The sequence below is a fragment of the Mus caroli genome, unplaced genomic scaffold (genome assembly GCF_978045245.1).
Source record: "Mus caroli unplaced genomic scaffold, Mus_caroli_1 scaffold_4, whole genome shotgun sequence".
Classification (NCBI taxonomy): Eukaryota; Metazoa; Chordata; class Mammalia; order Rodentia; family Muridae; genus Mus; species Mus caroli.
Window position 1 is genome coordinate 126,537,415 of NW_028227259.1, and position 19,517 is coordinate 126,556,931.

The window sequence follows — 19,517 nt, forward strand, 5'->3', positions numbered from 1 at the left end:
AGTGAATTCTAGGACAGCCAGGGCTACATAGAAAGACCCTGCCTCAAAAGCAAACAACTGGAACTGGAGAGATGACTCTGCAGTTAAGAGCAAGGGCTGCTCTTGCAGGGGATCCAGGTTTGGTTCCCAGCAGCCACATAGGGGTTTACATCCATCAGTAACTCCAGTTCAAGATCTAACCCTTGACCTATGTGTGCACCAGGTGCACACGTGACACACATACGTATATGCAGGCAAACACAGAAAATAAAAATATTTTAAAAGTAAACAGCCGGGCGTGGTGGCCCACGCCTTTAATCCCAGCACTCGAGAGGCAGAGGTAGGCGGATTTCTGAGTTCGAGGCCAGCCTGGTCTACAGTGTGAGTTCCAGGACAGCCAAGGCTACACAGAGAAACCCTGCCTCGAAAAACCAAAAAAAAAAAAAAAAAAAAAAAAAAAACAAAACAAAAGTAAACAAAATTTCTGAACTATAAACTTGGCAATGTTTTTTTGTTTTTTTGTTTTTTTTGTAGGTTTGGCACTACGAGCTGTTTGCAGACTTGGGAAGTTGTCACTCCCTCTCACTGCTGCAGCAAGCACACACTGGCAGGATCTCAAAGAATACCTGCACACACTTGGTTCAGTTATCGCACTTTTAGGAGAAATTTACCTTAAGGGTACACTTCTAATTATAGGAGATGCATGTGTAACCCAGTTTGTACTTGGAGCTTTTAACAGTTTTAAGACAAGGTTTTACAAAACACTTCTGCAGACCTGCAACTCGATATATAGACCAGACTGGCCTTGAACTCTGAGATCCTCCCGCCTCTGCCTCCCGAGTGAGTGCTTGTGACACCTTTGAAATTGCAGAAACTGCAGGGATACAGATAGTCACTTAGGGTAGTTCACTCAGGAAAGACAGCACAGCTGTTGTGCGGAAAGCGTGCTTTCCAGCCTGTGGTGAGTGCAGAGAGCGGCAGGGAAGCAGAGTTTGTGTAAGGAAACTTGCAGCTGCTCATTTGCTAAAGAAAAAAATAATAAATGGAGGAAGTGCTTGGTGTACAAACACAAGAACCTGAGTTTGGATCCCAGCACTGGGATAAAAATATGGGCAGTGTCTGTTACCCCAGGGCTGGGGGTGGAGGCAGGCCAATCCCTGGAGCTCATTGGTCAGTCAATTTAACTGAAGGAATGAACTTCAAGCTCAATAAGACCTTGTCTCAAAAAGTAAAGATTGGGGCTGGAGAGATGGCTCAGCGGTTAAGAGCACTGACTGCTCTTCCAGAGGTCCTGAATTCAAATCCCAGCAACCACATGGTGGCTCACAACCATCCTTAATGAGATCTGACTCCCTCTTCTGGTGTGTCAGAAGACAGCTACAGTATACTTAGATATAATAATAATAATAATAATAAAAACTTAAAAAAAAAAAGATGGCAGGAGGGCCAGTGAAGCGGCTCAGTAGGCAATGCCTGGATCACAGGCCCAGCACAGGCATGGGCACACACAAATCTAACTCTAAAGTTGCTGATTCTTTTTTCTAAAGGTGTGTGTGTGTGTGTCCCCCATGTGTGCAAACGTGTAGATATATGTGCTCAGTCCTGCAGGTGCCTGCAGGGGCTAGAAGACAGTGCTGCATTCCCCGGAGTTGGAGTTGCAGGCAGTTGTGAGTGCCTGGAAGCAAAGCTCTAGTGCTTTGCAAGAGAATCAAGCATATTTAACCCCTTAGCCATCTCTCCAGACCCCACAAACTTATTTTTAATTAAAACAAAAAGGCACCCAGAATTGACCCTGAGCTTCATGTGCCCACATGTGTAGGTACAAGCACAGGTGTGCAATCACACAACACATACAATGCCATACATATACAATACCATTTTTTATAACTGACAAGGCCACTTGCTGTCAAGCGGATGCCCCAGATTCAATCCCAGGGACTCACAGAGTGGGCAGAGAGAATTGATTTCCGCCTTCTTCCCAGATCACTGCACTGTGAGCTGGTGGCATGTGTGCACGTGTGCGCACACACAAATTCTAAGTCTTTAATAGAAACAGAAACTGAAATTAGAAGAGAATACAGATAAACACATGAATTATAGGAACAGCCAAGGGCTTTGTAGAAGGGACTCCAGCAGTTTAGGTAAGACCTGACTGCTGGCATTGTATGAATAAAAACCCTCTGCACAGAAAAGTGAGCAAGACTCAATGAACAGACAACCTACAGATTGGGGTAGCCTACAGGTCTGAAGCAGACAGGACCAGTATCTATAATGTATGAACTCAAACAAGGGGGCATACGATGAGTTTGGGGCACACACATACATACACTCAGGCACACTACACACACACACACACACACACACACACACCTAAAACAAAAAGAAAACTCACCACAAATGCCAGCAAGGATGATGGTGAGCTAGGAAGAACTTTACACTGCTGGTAGGAATGTAAATTGATTCATGGCATGAATCAGCACAGAGATCCCTCAGCTTAGGAATATCTGCTGAGCATGACGGCACACTTGTAATTAACACTAGGGAGACAAGTCAGAAGGATCAGGACTTCAAGGCTGTCCTTGACTGCATAGTTCAAAAGGCAGTGTGGACTACAAGAGATGCTGTCTGAACACCAAAAAAGAGCCCGACGTAGTGGCATGTGCCTGTAACCTGGGCTACATAAAACTCTCTCCAAAACAAACAAAAGCCCTAGAAATGTCTATCACCATCTAAATGCCCATCTGTATCACTTCTGGATATTTGTGACTGTACAACTATAGGACTTTTAACAGACCCCAGAGATACCTGCACATCCATTTTTTTTTTTTTTTTTTTTTGGTTTTTCGAGACAGGATTTCTCTGTGTAGCTCTGGCTGTCCTGGAACTCACTTTGTAGACCAGGCTGGCCTCGAACTCAGAAATCCGCCTGCCTCTGCTTCCCAAGTGCTGGGATTAAAGGCGTGCGCCACCACGCCCGGCTTGCACATCCATTCTTATTGCAATATTTGACAGTAGCTACATTATCTATCCATCAACAGGTAAGTGGATAAAGAAACTGTGGTATAACTATGCAATGGGGTTTTATTTGGGGGGCTGGAGAGATGGCCTAGTGATTAAGAGCACCGAATGTCCTTCCAGAGGACAATTCCCAGCAAGCACATGCTCACGATCGTATGTAACTCCAAGATCTGACACTCTCACACAGACATACATGCAGGCAAACACCAATGCTTACAAAATAAGAACAACTTATTTTTAAAAAAGGAATTCTATTTTGTCATAAAGGAAATGAAATGATGTTATTTGCTCAACAATGAATGTAAATGGACGTCATCATAGTAAAATAAGCATGGCGTGTTTCACTTACTTGTGGATCATACATAGACACATAACACAATATGTATCACACACACACACACACACATATATATATATATATATATATATATATATATATATATATATATACAAGTGAGAAAGCAGAGGGTGGAAGAAAGAAGACTAGCAGGAGGGAGCAGAGAGGAGGGTGGAGGAAGAAAGCGGGAGAGGAGATGAATTTGCTCAAAGAATGTAAATATACTTGAAAGAAAGCCATCATGAAACAGGGTGGACAGGCCAGGCCTCCAGCAAGGTGGATGCTGGAGCACTGGGCTGCCCTGGCCCACTTCAGCGCAGCAATCCTACCTTTCTGAGGTGTGAAGGGCTCAGCTCTTCCTCCATGTCACTGACAACACTTTCAGGCACTTCGAAGATGTCATCCTGGCAGGCGCTGGCTCTCTTGGTCTCAGCTGCAGAGCTGCTGTCAGGAGAATCCTTGGGAAACATTCTTTTGGGAGCTGCTCGAGAGATGCTCTCTGGGGTCTGACTGACTCCGCTTTTACCCTCCGGGGCACTAGACTGTGTGGGGACTGACCTGGGCATTAAAAGGGATGAGATGGAGTTGTTTACTGGGAAATAAATTTCCTGTAACTAAGAGATGAGTGTGAGATGGCGATGGGAGCTGTGGATTAAGAAGTCTATGAACAGAAGCACTTGTTGAGAGTGAAGATTAATACACACAGTCATTAGAAATGCCCAAAACAGGCTGGGTATGGTGGCGCACGCCTTTAATCCCAGCACTCGGGAAGCAGAGGCAGGCAGATTTCTGAGTTTGAGGCCAGCCTGGTCTACAGAGTGAGTTCCAGGACAGCCAGGGCTACACAGAAAAACCCTGTCTCGAAAAAAAAAAAAAAAAAAGAAAGAAAAAAGAAAGAAAAACAAAAACTCAGAAAAAGAAATGCCCAGAACAGTCTTGAGTTCAGCAACCCAGCACTCATCAGCATGGATTATGCTCATGGGATCTGTGGTGGTTTGAATGACAACCGTCCCCATAGGCTCGTCTGATTGAGTGTTGGTCCTCAGTTGGTAGAACTGTTGGGGAAGGATCAGAAGGTGTGGCCCTGTGGGGGAGGTGTGTCAGAGCAATGGGCTTGGAGGCTTCAGAAGCTTCCCACATCCCCAGTGAGCTCTGCTTCCTGTCTGTGGATCCACATGTGCTCTCTCAGCTGCACCTGCTGCCCTGCCTGGCTTTGCTCCCCCATCATGGACTCTAACCCTCAGGAACCATAAGCCCAATTAAACACTCTCTTTTATAAGTTGCCTTAGTCCTGTTGTTTTAACATAGCAATAGAAAAGCAACTAAGGCCTGGTGGTGGTGGCACACACCTTTAATCCCAGCACTCGGGAGGCAGAGGCAGAGGCAGGCGGATTTCTGAGTTCAAGGCCAGCCTGGTCTACAGAGTGAGTTCCAGGACAGCCCGGGCTACACAGAGAAACAAAAGCAACTAAGATAGCATCCCATGGAACAAGCTCAGCTGTGGGCCTGCAAGATGGCTCAGCCAGAGAAGGCACCTGCTGCCAACCCTGACCTGAGTTTAATCCCTGGGACCCTGACTGCATGTGTGCCATGGCAGGCATGCACACACACATGCATGCTCAGACATCACAGGTCAACTTTCAAGAGTTGGTCTTTTTCCTTCCATCACGTGAGGCCCGGGGATCAAACTCAGTTCCTCAGGCTTGGTGGCCAGTGTCTTTACCCACTGAGCCCGGTGCTGGCCTATGGGGAAAGCTTTATGAGGTCATGAGAATGCATGCTTTCAAATCATACATCCCAATACTCTGGGACATTCCTGCACTATGGATGTCATGGAGAGAACGGGATACAACATGACCCTGATCTTTAAGAAGACAACCGTGAGGCAGTTGTGGTAACACTGATCTAGTATCTTCCTCAATTGTGTCAGCACAAAAGGGAAAGCACTCACTATACACTTGTGAGGACCTGAGTTTGCCTCTAGTTAAAGCTGGATTCAGTAATGTGCAGCCGTGATCTCAGTGTTCTTATGCCAGAGACAGGATGATTCCCAGTTCACAGACTAGCCAGCTTAAGGGCAAGATACCTTCTGCCAAGCAAGGCAGAAAACTAACACCTGGTACTGTCCTTTGCCCTCACAGACAGTGTGTGCCATCCCCCAATATTAAGGAAGAAGAATACAAAGCCCCCAGCCTCACCTTCGTGCCTGGGAAAGGGGCAGTGACTGTGGTGAAGATATTCTACTTGGATAATCCGCTAACGTGGCCAAGATAAAGTTCGCCTCCAAGAGCATGTCCTCAACACTCAAAACAACTGGTCTAGAAGACAATCAGCACAAACCAGGCTCATTTCTGTCAGGTGGTAGGAACACTTCAGCAAGTACCACCAACTTAGCAACAAAGACACAGCATAAGCAGGGCTCCTTCAGTGTTTTACAGGCTGACAGTCCTAAGAGCTAGGAAGCCCTTAGCAACCACAGGAAGCCGATCTGACTCCGTTTTAGTTCTAAACTACATTAGACGTTTACATACACACAGAGTTTCTATGCTTAAACCATGCATAATTAGACAATTCCTAATTAGACAATTTTGTCAGGAGCCTGTCAAATGTTTCACACTGCAGAAGAATTATCTTTCTTAGTCAAAGTACCAAATTATTTATCATTAGTACTATTTTTTTTTCTTTTCAAAACAAGTTTTCTCTGTGCAATTCTGGCAGTCCTGGAACTCACCCTATAGACTAAGCTGGCTTAGAACTCAGAAATCCGCCTGCCTCTGCCTCCCAAGTGCTGGGATTAAAGGCGTGCGCCACCACTGCCAGGGCCAAATTACTTATTTTTGCTTTTTTGAGGCAAGGTCTAGTAGTACTTGCTCAACTCAAACGCACTGTGTGGCCAAAGCTAGCCTTGACCTCCTGATCCTGCCACCTCAACCTCACATGTGCCAGGGCTGCAGACATGTGCTACCACATTTGGTCAAATGACCAATTCTAAAGCACCACGCTATGACATCTTTCAGACTTTCAGGTTGAAAAACGTTGCTAATAAAGTTGAAAAAGTCCTGGGGTGTATGTAACATCAACATCACCATGCTCCAAAGACTTTGTTATGGTAACAAAAGGGAAGAGACAAACGCAGAGTTCTCAGGACCTACTTTCCAGGAAAGTCAAAGTAGATGGCTAGAGGTGCGTGCATCACTTCTGAGAAGGTGAGGAGCCCCTGCAGGGAGAGGAGCAGAAGGTGGCAATCGTCCCTTTAAAGGCACTAATGAAAATTCCACTCTCGCACTGGTGTTTGCTTACCTTCAGTTCTTTAAAGCAAAATGTTATCTCAGTATCAAGTCCAACCTGAAAGAAGTCAAACTCTTCCGGTCCAAAAGACATCTCACTGTACACAGAGCTGGTCAAATCTGGTTGATGTAGGAAAATAAAGATTAAAACCGAGGCATGTGCTAACCAAGAGTTAATCATAGAGGGGAGTCTTTGTCCTGCCCTGAAGGTGGAGTTTAAGGGACACTCCACTCTTGAAGCTGGGTAGCTCTGTGACTGCGCTAATCAGCAGGAAAAGGCAAAGCAAGGCCAAACTGTGCCAAACTAGTCTCAGCAGCCAGCTGGCCCGCCCCAGATACAGTCTCCAGATCTTTGGGTGCTTCTAGCTCATCACTGCCTAACCACAGCTGGTGAGGCCCCAAGTGGCAACCATACCTCTGAGTCCCATCATCCTGCAGAGTCCTGAGGTAGAAAGGACTGTCCCAGCTACGATGTTTTGGAATGGCTTGCTGTCAGCAATAAACAACAACCAGAATACCATGTGTCTTTTTACTTCATCTATTTTTGTCTGTCTGTCTGTCTGTCTGTCTGTCTCTATCCTATCTATCTATCTATCTATCTATCTATCTATCTATCTATCTATCTATTTATCTAAAGTACTTAGTGAGACAGGGTCTCATGTAGCCCAGATTAGCCTCAGAATGCTATGTGGCCAAAGGTGGCCTTGAATTCCTAATCCTCCTGTTTCAGCCTCCCAATTACTGAAATTACAGGCCTGGGTCATCACATATCGCTAAAGCTGACTAATTCTAAAAGGGAGTACTATATAGTTTACATATAAAATTAAGTTATACTTTATGAGTGAACTATATATCCTATGCTGTTTTAAAATATTAAAAATTTAAAACCTCTCCATATTTTAATTAATTAATTAATTAATTAATTAAGATGGGCATGGTGGCATACATGACTTTAAACCCAGCACTCAGGAGGCAGAGGCAGGTGGATCTCTGTGGATTCAAGGCCAGCCTGGTCTACAGAGTGAGTTCCAGGATACCCAGGACTGTTACAAAGAGAAACCCTGTTTTGGAAAATCATTAACTGATTAATTAATTAATTAATTAATTAATTAATTAATTAAAAAGCATAAAAGAGATATATTAGACTAAATTATAAAAGTGTGACTTAAAAGATAACTTAGGGTTCAAGACCAGCTTGGGTATCTCAGCCTCTGTCTCAAAGTAAAAGCTAAAAAGATGTCTAGAAGCTAGGCATGGTTGGTGAGTCATGCTTACAACCCAACACTGAGAAGCTGAGGCAAGGAGACTGCCATCAGTTCAAGGCCAGTGAGCTATGCCACTCAGTGAGTTCTAAACTAGGCTGAGCCAATCCTAAAAAAGAGAGGGGCTGGGGAACCTGGAGACCCAGCAGCAGAGTGCTTGCCTACCTTGTGTGAGGCCTTGTGTGTGCTTGCCTACCTTGTGTCAAAACCCAGCACAGGAAAAAGGTGAAGGAGGAGGAAAACCACAGAAGTGAGGCATTGGTGACAAGTCACATTATCCTAGTGCTTGGGACGGTCAGTTGTTCAAGACAAGCCAGGTTACATAGACAGATTCCTCAGAATAAGTAAGAGAAGAGAAGAAAATGCCTACTGACAGTGCCAAGGGAGTGTTTGAAATTCACAGGTGTGACAAGGGCTGGCAGAGTAGTCAGATGACATTATCCCGGGAAAGAGGATTACATCATTCCAGGGAAGAGAGAGTCGGGTTTTTTGTTGTTGTTTTGTTTGGTTGGTTTTTGGTTTCTGGAGACAGGGTTTCTCTGTATAGCCCTGGCTGTCCTGGAGCTCACTCTGTAGACCAGGCTAGCCTCGAACTCAGAAATCTGCCTGCCTCTGCTTCCTGAGTGCTGGGATTAAAGGTGTGTGCCACCACGTCCGGCTTGGGAAGAGAGCGTCCTAACAGACATGCATCCATGCTACATGATAACAACAGCTGCCTATGAAGCTGGACATCATTACATTTAGGAAGCAAATCAAACCGAGACTAGAAGCTAAGTCACAGCCATTAGGTTTCAAAAATAGACAAGAGCAAGGACTGTCAATGGAATAGAGAAACCCGGACCTTCATCACTGCTTGGAGGAAAAAAATGGTGGAAAACATCTGGCCATTTTCATAAGGCTAAATAGAAAGCTACAATATGACTCAGTAATTTCCCTCCCAAACCTATGTCCAAATGAAACATATACACAAAAGGTTGTGTACAGCCGCTCATAGCAGTGTGATTCATAAGAGTCATAAAGTGAGACAATCAAAAGATTCATCAGTGGTGAATGGATATAGAAAATGTAGTCATCTATGAGAAGGAATAAATCATGAAGAAAAATGAAATACAGGTAAAGACAACATAGAAAACCTGTTGCGTGCAAGAGTGCAGACACAAAAGGACACAGGTTCTGAGTTTGTGTCTACAAAGTGTCCAGTCTGGGAAACTCACAGAGACAGAAAGTAGCTAAGTGGTCACCTGGGGCTTGGGCCAGGCAAACTGGAATAGTCTAGTTATAATGGTGCTTGTACATCCACAAGTGTACTTGAATGACTACTTGAAGTGATCTGTTGTATATGTGAGTTATATTATAACATATTCAAGAGAATCCAAGGGCTCTGGCCCTGCTCTGAGGTCCATCCATTGCAGTGGACTCCTATACAGTGAGAATAGCCTTTCTGAGGCTCCACCCTGTCTTTATGCTTTCACTATCACTCACATTCTATGCACCACATTTTACCCACCACAGAAAACAAAAACAAACAAACACACAAAACAACAACCGCACACAGGATAAATTAGAAATGCATTTGGCACCCGTCCTTTCGTGATGTATGTCATTCCCACATCCCACCCTTCCTCGTCACTTAACACCAGCCTTTCCTGCTCCCTGTCTACATGTTATATTGTACCCATACATATGTGTGTGTGTGTACTGTAGAATCTACACATGAGGGAGAGCATGTGTCTATTTCCTTGGGATTGGCTGACCTCTCATTATTATACAGTGCAAGTCCATCCATTTCCCTTCAAATGTTGATTTTTCTCTAGAGCTACATAACTTTCCATTTTACACATGTACCCTCCATGTCCTGATGAATGACTAAGTCTATTCCGTTCTTGCTTTAGTGAATAAACATTTGGTGCAAGAAACTCTATAGTGGGGTCGCAGATTCCTTTAGGCATATGGCCAGGAGTGAAGTAGCTGGCTCATGGTAATTCTAGTTTGTTTTGTTTGTTTGTTTGGCTGGTTTTTTGAGACAGGGTTTCTTTGTGTAGCCCTGACTGTCCTGGAAATTGCTCTGTAGACCAGGCTGGCCTCAAACTTGGAGATTTGCCTGCCTCTGCCTCCCAAGTGCTGGGATTAAAGGTGTGCACCACCACTGTCTGGCTTATCTTTAATTTTTTTGAGGAACTTCCACTGGTCTCTAGATGGCCATACTGGTGTGCACTCCCACCAGCAGTGAATAAGGTTTCTCTTTTCCACATCTTCTCTAACATTTGTTGTCAGTTCCTGATGATATTGCCTGTAACAATACTTTTTTAAAATAATAATTTGTATAGATGTTGGTGTTTTGAGCTTTTCATTACAAAGCTACTTTGGTTGGCTGGATGTGGTGGCCCAACCTTTGATCCCCAGACCTTGGGAGGCAGAGCTGGTAGATCTCTGTGAGTTCAAGGCTAGCCTGGTCTACTCAGAAAGTTCTAGGCCAGCTAAGCCTATATATTGAGACCTGTCTCAAAACAAAGAAAGACAAAGACTGTTTGATAAATGTCTGTAATATATGGGGTCTGGGGCGAGAAGAAGCCTATTCATACAGAGAAGACTCCTTTTTTTGTTTGTTTGTTTGTTTTTTGTTTTTGTTTTTAAAGATTTATTTATTGATTATATGTAAGTACACTGTAGCTGTCTTCAGACACTCCAGAAGAGGGAGTCAGATCTCGTTACGGATGGTTGTGAACCACCATGTGGTTGCTGGGATTTGAACTCCGGACCTTCGGAAGAGCAGTCGGGTGCTCTTACCCACTGAGCCATCTCACTAGCCCCTGTTTTTGTTTTGTTTTGTTTTGTTTTGTTTTGTTTTGTTTTGAGACAGGGTTTCTCTGTGTAGCCCTGGTTGTCCTGGAACTCACTTTGTAGACTAGGCTGGCCTCGAACTCAGAAATCCGCCTGCCTCTGCCTCCCAAGTCCTGGGATTAAAGGCATGCGCCACCAACGCCCGGCTCAAGAAGACTCCTTTTAACATGACTTAGTGCTGTGATGCTTCACCCAGGCTCCTGGAGCGTGCAGTCTCATGTGGAAGGTGCTTTAGGGCTACCTCAACAAAAGGCTCATTCCACAGCTAGTGTGGTAGCAGAGAAACTCAGTAACAAATGAAGTGTGACCCAGGGAGGCCACATGGCTTCTCAGTGCTTCCATTACTCATGTCGGTAACTACACCTACCTCACAGTCTGGTTTAGAAGACCAAGTGATCCCTGAGGTATACTACGTAAATACAACAGTGACTGGACTTCACAGTAAGCTCTTCATCCACTGGCTTTTCACCTTCAATGCCACAGCTCCTGACTTAGCACATGGCTCAGCAGCAGAACGCCCATCTAGTGTGCATGCGCAGAGGCATGGCTAGGCGAGAAGCCCATTAACAGTTCTGCAGTACAGCAAGATAAGCACACAGCTCCTTTCCTTCCACTACGTTTCCCAAAGTCACGAGGAATGGAAGATCCCTGGTGCAGGCACTGCACTGAGCGTAGACTTCGGGAGTATCCATCCACATGTTGCCCCGTGTGCTCACCGTTTGGGATACTGTAAAGTTCTAGCTCCAAGGCACTTTCCTGTTCACATGTAGTCTCAGTTAGATTGCTGGCCTCTTAGAGCAGTAAATAGTGAGACACAGACCTTGAAGCCTTAACCCAAGCTGGACATATTAGAGAGAGCCTGCAATCCCAGCTACTTGGGAGGCTGAGGCAGAAGTTTGAGTTCTTAGCCAACCTAAGCTAGTTAGGAGGAAGAACAACGGGAAGTCAGTCCTGACATGAAAAAATATATTTTTTTTCAATAACCACTCTTCATTTTAAAGTCACCTGAGATTCAAAGCGATACACTTTAACTGCGAATTGTCTGAGTCTCCCAGACCTGTCCATCCGTTTCACCTCTTTTCTACATCTAGCTGCTGCTCAGATGGCAGCTGCCATTACACCAGTGACAGCACCTGTGTGGAGCCAGGAAGAAGCAAGAAGCCCATTCCATTCCATCCCATCCCATCCCATCCCATCCCATCCCATCCCATCCCAAGGCAGACATCAGCCTTACCCAGCAATTCCCCACTCGAACTCTTGAGGCAAAAGTTCCCTGGAGTAACAGAGAAGGTGACTTCCTCTTGATTTGATGTCAGAAGAGCAATGGCCTCAGTCAGCAGTCTGTAAAACCGTGACAAAAGTATTACTATTATTTGAAACACAGCTAAGACCTTACTGGTAGTCAAGTCTTGAATCTGGAAATAAACAGGCCTGTTTATTATTTAGGAGACTTCCTTCAAAGCTCTACCTTCCTTCTTATTGTGAGTATTTTTAAATTGTACCTTCCTTTGTAGGCCGGCTGAGAGAGCTTAGAAATCCAGGGCATGTGAGGTGCCAGTACTACCTTGGGAAAGCACCCAGTGGCTGCAGTATGAGCAGAGCAAAGAGATGGCCCCTTCCATGCTGGCTCCATGCCAGTAGGAAGACAGTAGAAGATGGAGCTGCTCAAATACAGCTGAGATGAACTAAGCCAGACACCCATGTGGTGGTTTGAACTGACACGGTTTCTCTAAGTCTTGGGTGTCTGACTACTTGGTCTCCAGTTGAAAGAACTGTTTGGGAAGGATGTGGTCTTGGAGGAGGAGGTGTGACACTGGGGATGGGCTATGAGGTTTCAAAAGACAGGTGCTATAGGCACTTAGTTCTCTCTGCCTCCTACGTGAAGTTCTGATGTATGAGATCTCAGCTGTTCCTGTTGCCACAGAGAACTCTAACCCTCTGAAATTGAGAGCCCAATTAAACTTCTACCTATGGAGTCCTGGCTGTCCTGGAACTTGGCTCATTGTGTCGACAACCCTAGCTTGGAACTCACAGAGATCTTGCTGTTTCTGCCTCCTGAGTGCTGGGATTCAAGCTGTGAGCCACGATGCCCAGCACAGCTTTCTTTGATAAACTGCTCTTGTCATTGTGTTTTGTCCCAACAACTGCAAAGTAACGAATCTGCCTAACAGGTAGATGTTCTCACACCACCTATGGCTAGACTATCTAATTAATACCCTCACTTCAAGGTTCTCCTGACATCCAAATACCCTATTATTATAGATCCCCTTGGGATGTTTTCTTTTCCTTTTTTTTTTTTTCTCTGAGACAAGGTCTCCTCATTCTGTAGCCTAGAGTGGTCTGGAACTCAAGGTAATCCTCTTGCCTCAGCCTCCTGAGAGGATTGCCAGGGAGAGCGACTGTGCCTGGTTTAATTTTGCTCCCTGTTGAATAACACATGCATTTATGGAGAATGCAAGGTGAGACCCAGAGGCTTGAGGTTTGCCTTTTGCTCTCCTAGTGACCATGCTATTGTGCACTCTGTGCACACTCAGGTCTTCTCTGCCCATTTCTAGTTGGATTGTTGGAGAGACAGCTCAGCAGTTAAGAGCACTGCCTGACCTTGTAGAGGACCCAAGTCCCAGTCCTAACATCCACATCCCTGCTCACAGCCATCTGTAACTCCAGTTTCAGGGGATCAATACCCTCTTCTGCCCTCTGAGGGCAGGCATGCACATGGTGTATAGGCATACACACGGGCAAAACATCTCTTTATATAAAAATACAATGTTTTAAATTAAAATAAAACAAATTGATTTATAACAAAACAAATAGAAACTGCAAAGTTCTGTTGTCCTCTCAAACTTGAGGTGTTGTGGGATAAAAATGCTGTTTAGAATTTATGCAGTCTCCGTTGTCAGCCTGATGCTAGACATTAGTTAACAGTGCATCTTTGTGCCAGAATGCTAGGAGCAACTATCAGTTCAGCCGGGGCCTCGCCCTGGTTTCAGGTGGAGGTGTGATATGCTTGTTCTGAGCCAGGGCCTCGCTCTGTAGCCAGGCTGGACTTGAGCTCATGCTCCTTTGCCTCAGCTTGCCCTGAGCTGGGGCTCTAAGCACCTTCTTCTTTTGTGTTTATAGGAATACAACTCAGAGACTTGCACACGTCAAGCTTTTCTTTATCACTTTGTTACACCCCAGACAGCATGATACCAAAAGAACTTGATTTTAAAAAGCAACATGAATGTGCAAGTCAAAGGAGAAGAAAATTGCCAGTCATGATGTACACACCTATAGTCCTAACACTTGTCAGGGTGCAGAAGCAGGAGGACATTTAAGTTCAAGGCTCACTTCAGGTATGCGCATACGCTGTGAGTAGATATATAATCTCCAGACTAGGAAGAATGAAAAAGCAACCATTTTACCTGTGAGGCTGTCAGCATTTGTAAAGATTTATAATGTCCTCTATTCAGAAAGACTCTGCACTGGTCAGAGTGTGAAGTGACAAACTGTTCACATGGTGCACTGGCTGGTTTTGTGTCAACTTGACACAGGCTGGGGTTATCACAGAGAAAGGAGCTTCACTTGGGGAAATGCCTCCATGAGATCCAGCTGTAGGGCATTTTCTCAATTAGTGATCAAGGGGGTGGGCCCCTTGTGGGTGTTGCCATCTCTGGGCTGGTAGTCTTGGTTCTATAAGAGAGCAGGATGAGCAAGCCAGGGGAAGCAAGCCAGTAAGGAACATCCCTCCATGGCCTCTGCATCAGCTCCTGCTTTCTGTCCTGCTTGAGTTCCAGTCCTGACTTCCTTTGGTGATGAACAGCAGTTTGGAAGTGTAAGCTGAATAAACCCTTTCCTCCCCAACTTGCTTCTTGGTCATGATGTTTGTGCAGGAAGAGAAACCTTGACTAAGACAGATTGGTGACAGCTATCAGAGCACTCGGGATTTTAAAGTTTATCAGCCTGTGACCCACTAACTCCATTTTATGACTCTGTTGGGCACCCTGTACCAGAGCCCAAATGACCCTCTCCTCCCTGTCCTTGGTCACTAATCCCTTCTCTGGAGTATGAGTTGGAGTTAAACTCTTTCAGAGAAAAAAATAGCAGGAGCTGTGGGGTAGCAGTTCTGACAGGAGAGTGTAGAAGGCCTGAGGCCTCTGTCTTGGAGCCCTCTCCCATCATTATCTAGCATTTGTGAGGACTTTCAGTAGCAATCTGCACGTTTGGAATGGGTTTTCCTGAGCTTCCAGCAGCCATACCCATGAGCAGAGGTGCCTCCACAAGGTGACACTGTAGTCCTAGTGGCACTACTCAAACTCAGGAGAGACCCTGATCCAGGAACATCCACATGAGACCCAGCTATTTCAAAAGATTAATAAATGCTGGACTTGTGAAGGCTCTACATTTGGGGAAACTTTGTTCCACGGGAATAGATGACAGATACTAATCTGTGTACCATACAGTATTGTTTCTGACATCTAAAAAGAGGAAGCTATCTAAATGTTCCCCTGTGAGGTCATCAGTAGGAAACTGTAGCTCAGCCACACAACGTCAAGAAAACAGCAACGCCGGGCGTGGTGGCGCACGCCTTTAATCCCAGCACTCGGGAGGCAGAGGCAGGCGGATTTCTGAGTTCGAGGCCAGCCTGGGCTACAGAGTGAGTTCCAGGACAGCCACGACTACACAGAGAAATCCTGTCTCGAAAAACCAAAAAAAAAAAAAAAAAAAGAAAACAGCAACTACTCAAAATAAGACTGATTTAAGTGAACTGATATAGAGTTCCTCACAATAGCTTAAGTTTCATAGGCAAGGCTAGGGTCAGAGAGATGGCTCAGCAGGTCAAGGCACTTGCTTGCCAAGCCCGCTGGCTTGAGTGCCATCCATCCATCCATCCCCAGAACCCCTGTGGTAGAAGGAAAGTCCTGACTCCTGCTTGTCATCCTCTGGTCTCCATGCATGCACAGTGGCACATGCATTCACACACAACTTGGGGGTGGTGGGGAGATGTGTGCTGTAAGGAGAGTCATTAGACTGCTAACAGAGCTACCCTGCCACGTGAGCTACAGACAATGGCAGAGGAGCCAGGTTCAAGTACGAGTGGATGAGTGGACAGTGGATGTGCTTCAGGGAAAAGGGATTCCTTTTGTAATTTAAAAGAGCAGTAAGATAGAATAGGCTTTGCTCCAGAGTCATGCTAATTCTAATTAACAGCCAATGCAGCAACTGAACTGAAAGAGCTCCTTTCTAGGACAATATTGCTCAGCCCATTTCCTAGAAAACAATAGAATAAGACAATCAATTTGCATAAAAATGTTCCAATGTCCTCAGGCTGTGTGTCCTAGGGCCTATATGAAGCTGTCTAGACGTGAAGTCTCACAACCGAGTTTCCTCTTTGGCTGGATTGAAGTGTGAAGCCTTGGGTGGTGTATTTCAGAGCTCTTGGCTATTAATTTGCTGCCTTTAAGCAGCTTGTCACCTGTCTTTCTAGAGTTTCCTCCTGACAATGTCAGTGATTGTTCTAAGTCACATGTTAGTTAGCCTTTTTAAAAAGCATAACTGGCTAGGAAGCTCTAGGAGGAAGTGGGGGTAAGACAGGGTGGTGAGTGTGGCCAAAGTACAATGTACTCAGTGTGAAAAGTCACACAGAACCCCAGCATTTTGTGTGCCGCCTTAAAAATAATCTTAAAAAGGAAAGACAAGCTCTGGGGTGAATTGTTCGGTGCACGAGCACGCTGTGTTCCGAAGAGAAAGAGGCATCAGGAGGCCCTTTACCTTGGTTTAATCATCAGGATATTCGCACACAGGCTCTTTTTGAAGATAATTTTCAAGGGCTGGCTGTCTTGGAAATACACATTGTGAGTTCTTTTAATACCTTAAAGAGAACAAAGCAAGCTCTTAATAACTATAAGTGCAAAATGAGCAGGCTTTAAAAGCCTGCCTTTCACAGCTAAATTAAAGCAATAAAATCAAAGTAATGTTTCCTGTGTGGCAGGTGCATACAGCCTGCAGTGGAATGTGGCCCTAATCATGAAACGCGTTGTTGCCCCCTGGTGGACAAGGAGCAGCATATCACATCTCAGCAAATTAGACAGGTCTCACCCAACCCAGTGGTCTCAAACAAGGCTCTTTTTGAATATTTGATTAGGGACTAGTCTTTGTTTATAGGACTTCTGGCAGTTAGACCTCTAAATCTGGTCAGTGACTTCTTTTTACTGTAGGAGAAATAGCTATATGGGGTCAAGAGTTCCTGTCCTAAATGCTTGGCATTTCGGGGGCTGGAGAACTGGATCAATATGACTATTGCCTTTATTTATGTATGTGCACTGCATGCCTATCTGTGCACTATATGTGTGCTTGGTGCTCTCAGAGGCCAGAGGAGGGTTCTAGATCCCCGGAACTGGAGTTCCCATCAGTTGTAAGCTCTGTGAGGACGAAAGAGATGGCTTAGAAAATCTTGCCACCAAGACTGATGACTTTAGTTTGAACCACACCACACACGCGCACAGGCATGCACACACACACACATTTTTTTTTAGTTTAAAAATTCTTTAAAAACTGCCAGACATGGTGGCACACACCTTTAATCCCAGCACTCAGGAAGCAGAGGCAGGCAGATCTCTGTGAGTTCAAGGTCAGCCTGGTCTACAGAGTGAGTTCTAGGGCCAGCCAGAGCTAATCAGACCTAGTCTTAAATAAAACTTGATACATTTCTCAGGTTATATGTTTGGTGAGATTCTTTGCTGTTTTGTTTTACTGAACAACAAGGACTGGCTGACTGACTGATGTGGCTAGAAATTTATTATGTAGACCAGGCTGGTCTCAAGCATTAGTAAATCTGCCTTTGCTTATGAGTGCTGAGTGTGCACTACCAAACCCAATAATTATTAACTTAATAAATATGCACATTTATGTATTATCAAATTTTGTTCATTTGGCTGCGTAGCAAACCACTGTCTGGGACCTCAGTGGGAGCAAGAAGCACCGGTGGCTGAGGCCATAGAGTCTGCACCCAGAAGTCTATCCGTGGCTTCTTCTCTGGCTGGTAGAGAAGTTCTGAGGCAGTGTTGACAATGACACTTGGGAGGCCCAGGCGAGGAACCTAGGCAAATCACTGCTGGTATCAAAATCAGACCACAGTAAGCTGGAGCTGGAGAGGCAGCTCAGTCATTAAAAGCAGTGGCTGGTCTCCTTCACGACCTGGGTTGAATCCACATGATGCCAACAATAATCACTGGTAATTTTAGTTCCAGACGGCCCGATGCCCTCTTCTGGTCTCCTCAAGCATTGCATAAATATATGGTACACAGATATGTAAGCAACACACCCATATACATTAAAACAAGACAAGAACAACAGAAAACCACACTGAGATTCAAAGTGGAGAGGAAGATTCCAACTTTTGAAGTGAGGGGCTATATAGATACTATGGCAACTTTTGATGGCGACCATAGCGGGATAGTTTTAAGATCTTGAACTAGCAATATAGGAGAAACTGGCATGGTAAACTGAGGTTATAAAGGATCTAGGAAGCTTGTTTAGGAAATACTAAGTTACACAATGTAGAATTTAGTTAAAGCAGTGCTCAAGGATGATCGTGCACTGTAGAAACTGCAGGGAAGAAATAGTTGTCCTTGAGCATAACTGAAGTGTAGGTTTTGATGAGTATTTGTTTCTATTAAGATGTGTTCACTAGGGGCTGGAGAGATGGCTCAGTGAAGAAGAGCACTGGCTGTTCTTCCAGAGGTCCTGAGTTCAAATCCCAGCAACCACATGGTGGCTCACAACCATCTGTAATGAGATCCAATGCCCTCTTCTGGTGTGTCTGAAGACAGCTACAGTGTACTCATATAAATAAAATAAATAAACTTTAAAAAAAAAGCCATAAAACTTTCAAAAAAAAAAAAAAAAAGAAGATGTGTTCACTAAGATTGCCTCCAATTAGACCCTATGACCATAACAGAAGAAGACATGCCTAGTACACAGCTGGCCATTAGACTCATTCCCATATCAAAGAGCATGCTTCTAGAGTGCAGTTCAAAGTGGGCAGCAGTGAACCAGGGCTGCCATTAAGTCCTGACCCTTCATTAAATCCATGTTCTTTTAGTAGAAATAGCAAAATTCTTCCCAGCCAGGCAGGATGGCCTTGGTTAACTATGGCTCTGAAAGGGCAGCCCTGATTTGCTCCAGGAAAACTATGACAAAATTTTACATTGTAAATCTAAGCCTCTCCATTTGTTCAAATAGCTATGGGAGACATGTTTATTGTACAAAGTGTAACTTAGGACCCTGAAACTACATAAGCTGATGGGATTTTGTTCAGGGCACGTTCCCTTTTGTATACCAGCCAGAACCGGTTGCCTGCGGATTAAGCACTGACATGATTTCTCACTGGGAAGGTGAGTTAATTCTGTAACACCAGCAGAGAGCAAATCAGATAAAATCTGTGTTCTCAGGCCTTTATTATTTAAACCTTATTGTATGTATGTGTGTATGTATGTATGTATGTATGTGCGTATGTGCATGTATGTATATATTTATGTATGTAAGTGCAGGCCCAAGGAGGTTAGAAGAGGGTGTTAGATGCCCCAGAGCTGCTCTAACAGGCGCTTGTGCTGCCCAGTGTAGGTGCAGGAATATGAACTCTGGTCCACTGAAAATACAGCCAATGTCCATCTCTCCAGCCACAAAATTTTCTTCAGTATTTGTTTTTGTTTTGTATGGGGGGTATCCATATGCTATGGCAAGTGTATGGAGGTCGAATGATAACTTTTGGAGTCGCTTCACTCCTTCCCCCATGTAGTTCCAGGGATTGAA

General features: G+C 44.7%; 1 protein-coding gene across 2 annotated transcripts in view; it reads right to left on the reverse strand.

Moving 5' to 3' along the window:
* The window catches only part of Rad9b (RAD9 checkpoint clamp component B), a 29,655-nt gene that overhangs the window by 3,055 nt on the left and 7,083 nt on the right, over positions 1 to 19,517 (reverse strand). For both annotated transcript variants that reach the window (XM_021163037.3, XM_021163038.3), the window contains exons 5-10: positions 16,476 to 16,575; positions 11,959 to 12,065; positions 6,635 to 6,741; positions 6,487 to 6,551; positions 5,533 to 5,652; positions 3,664 to 3,892 (exon numbers count right to left, since the gene is read on the reverse strand). In XM_021163037.3, coding sequence (XP_021018696.3) covers positions 3,664 to 3,892; positions 5,533 to 5,652; positions 6,487 to 6,551; positions 6,635 to 6,741; positions 11,959 to 12,065; positions 16,476 to 16,575 — 728 coding nt within the window. The remainder of the gene's footprint in view (positions 1 to 3,663; positions 3,893 to 5,532; positions 5,653 to 6,486; positions 6,552 to 6,634; positions 6,742 to 11,958; positions 12,066 to 16,475; positions 16,576 to 19,517) is intronic.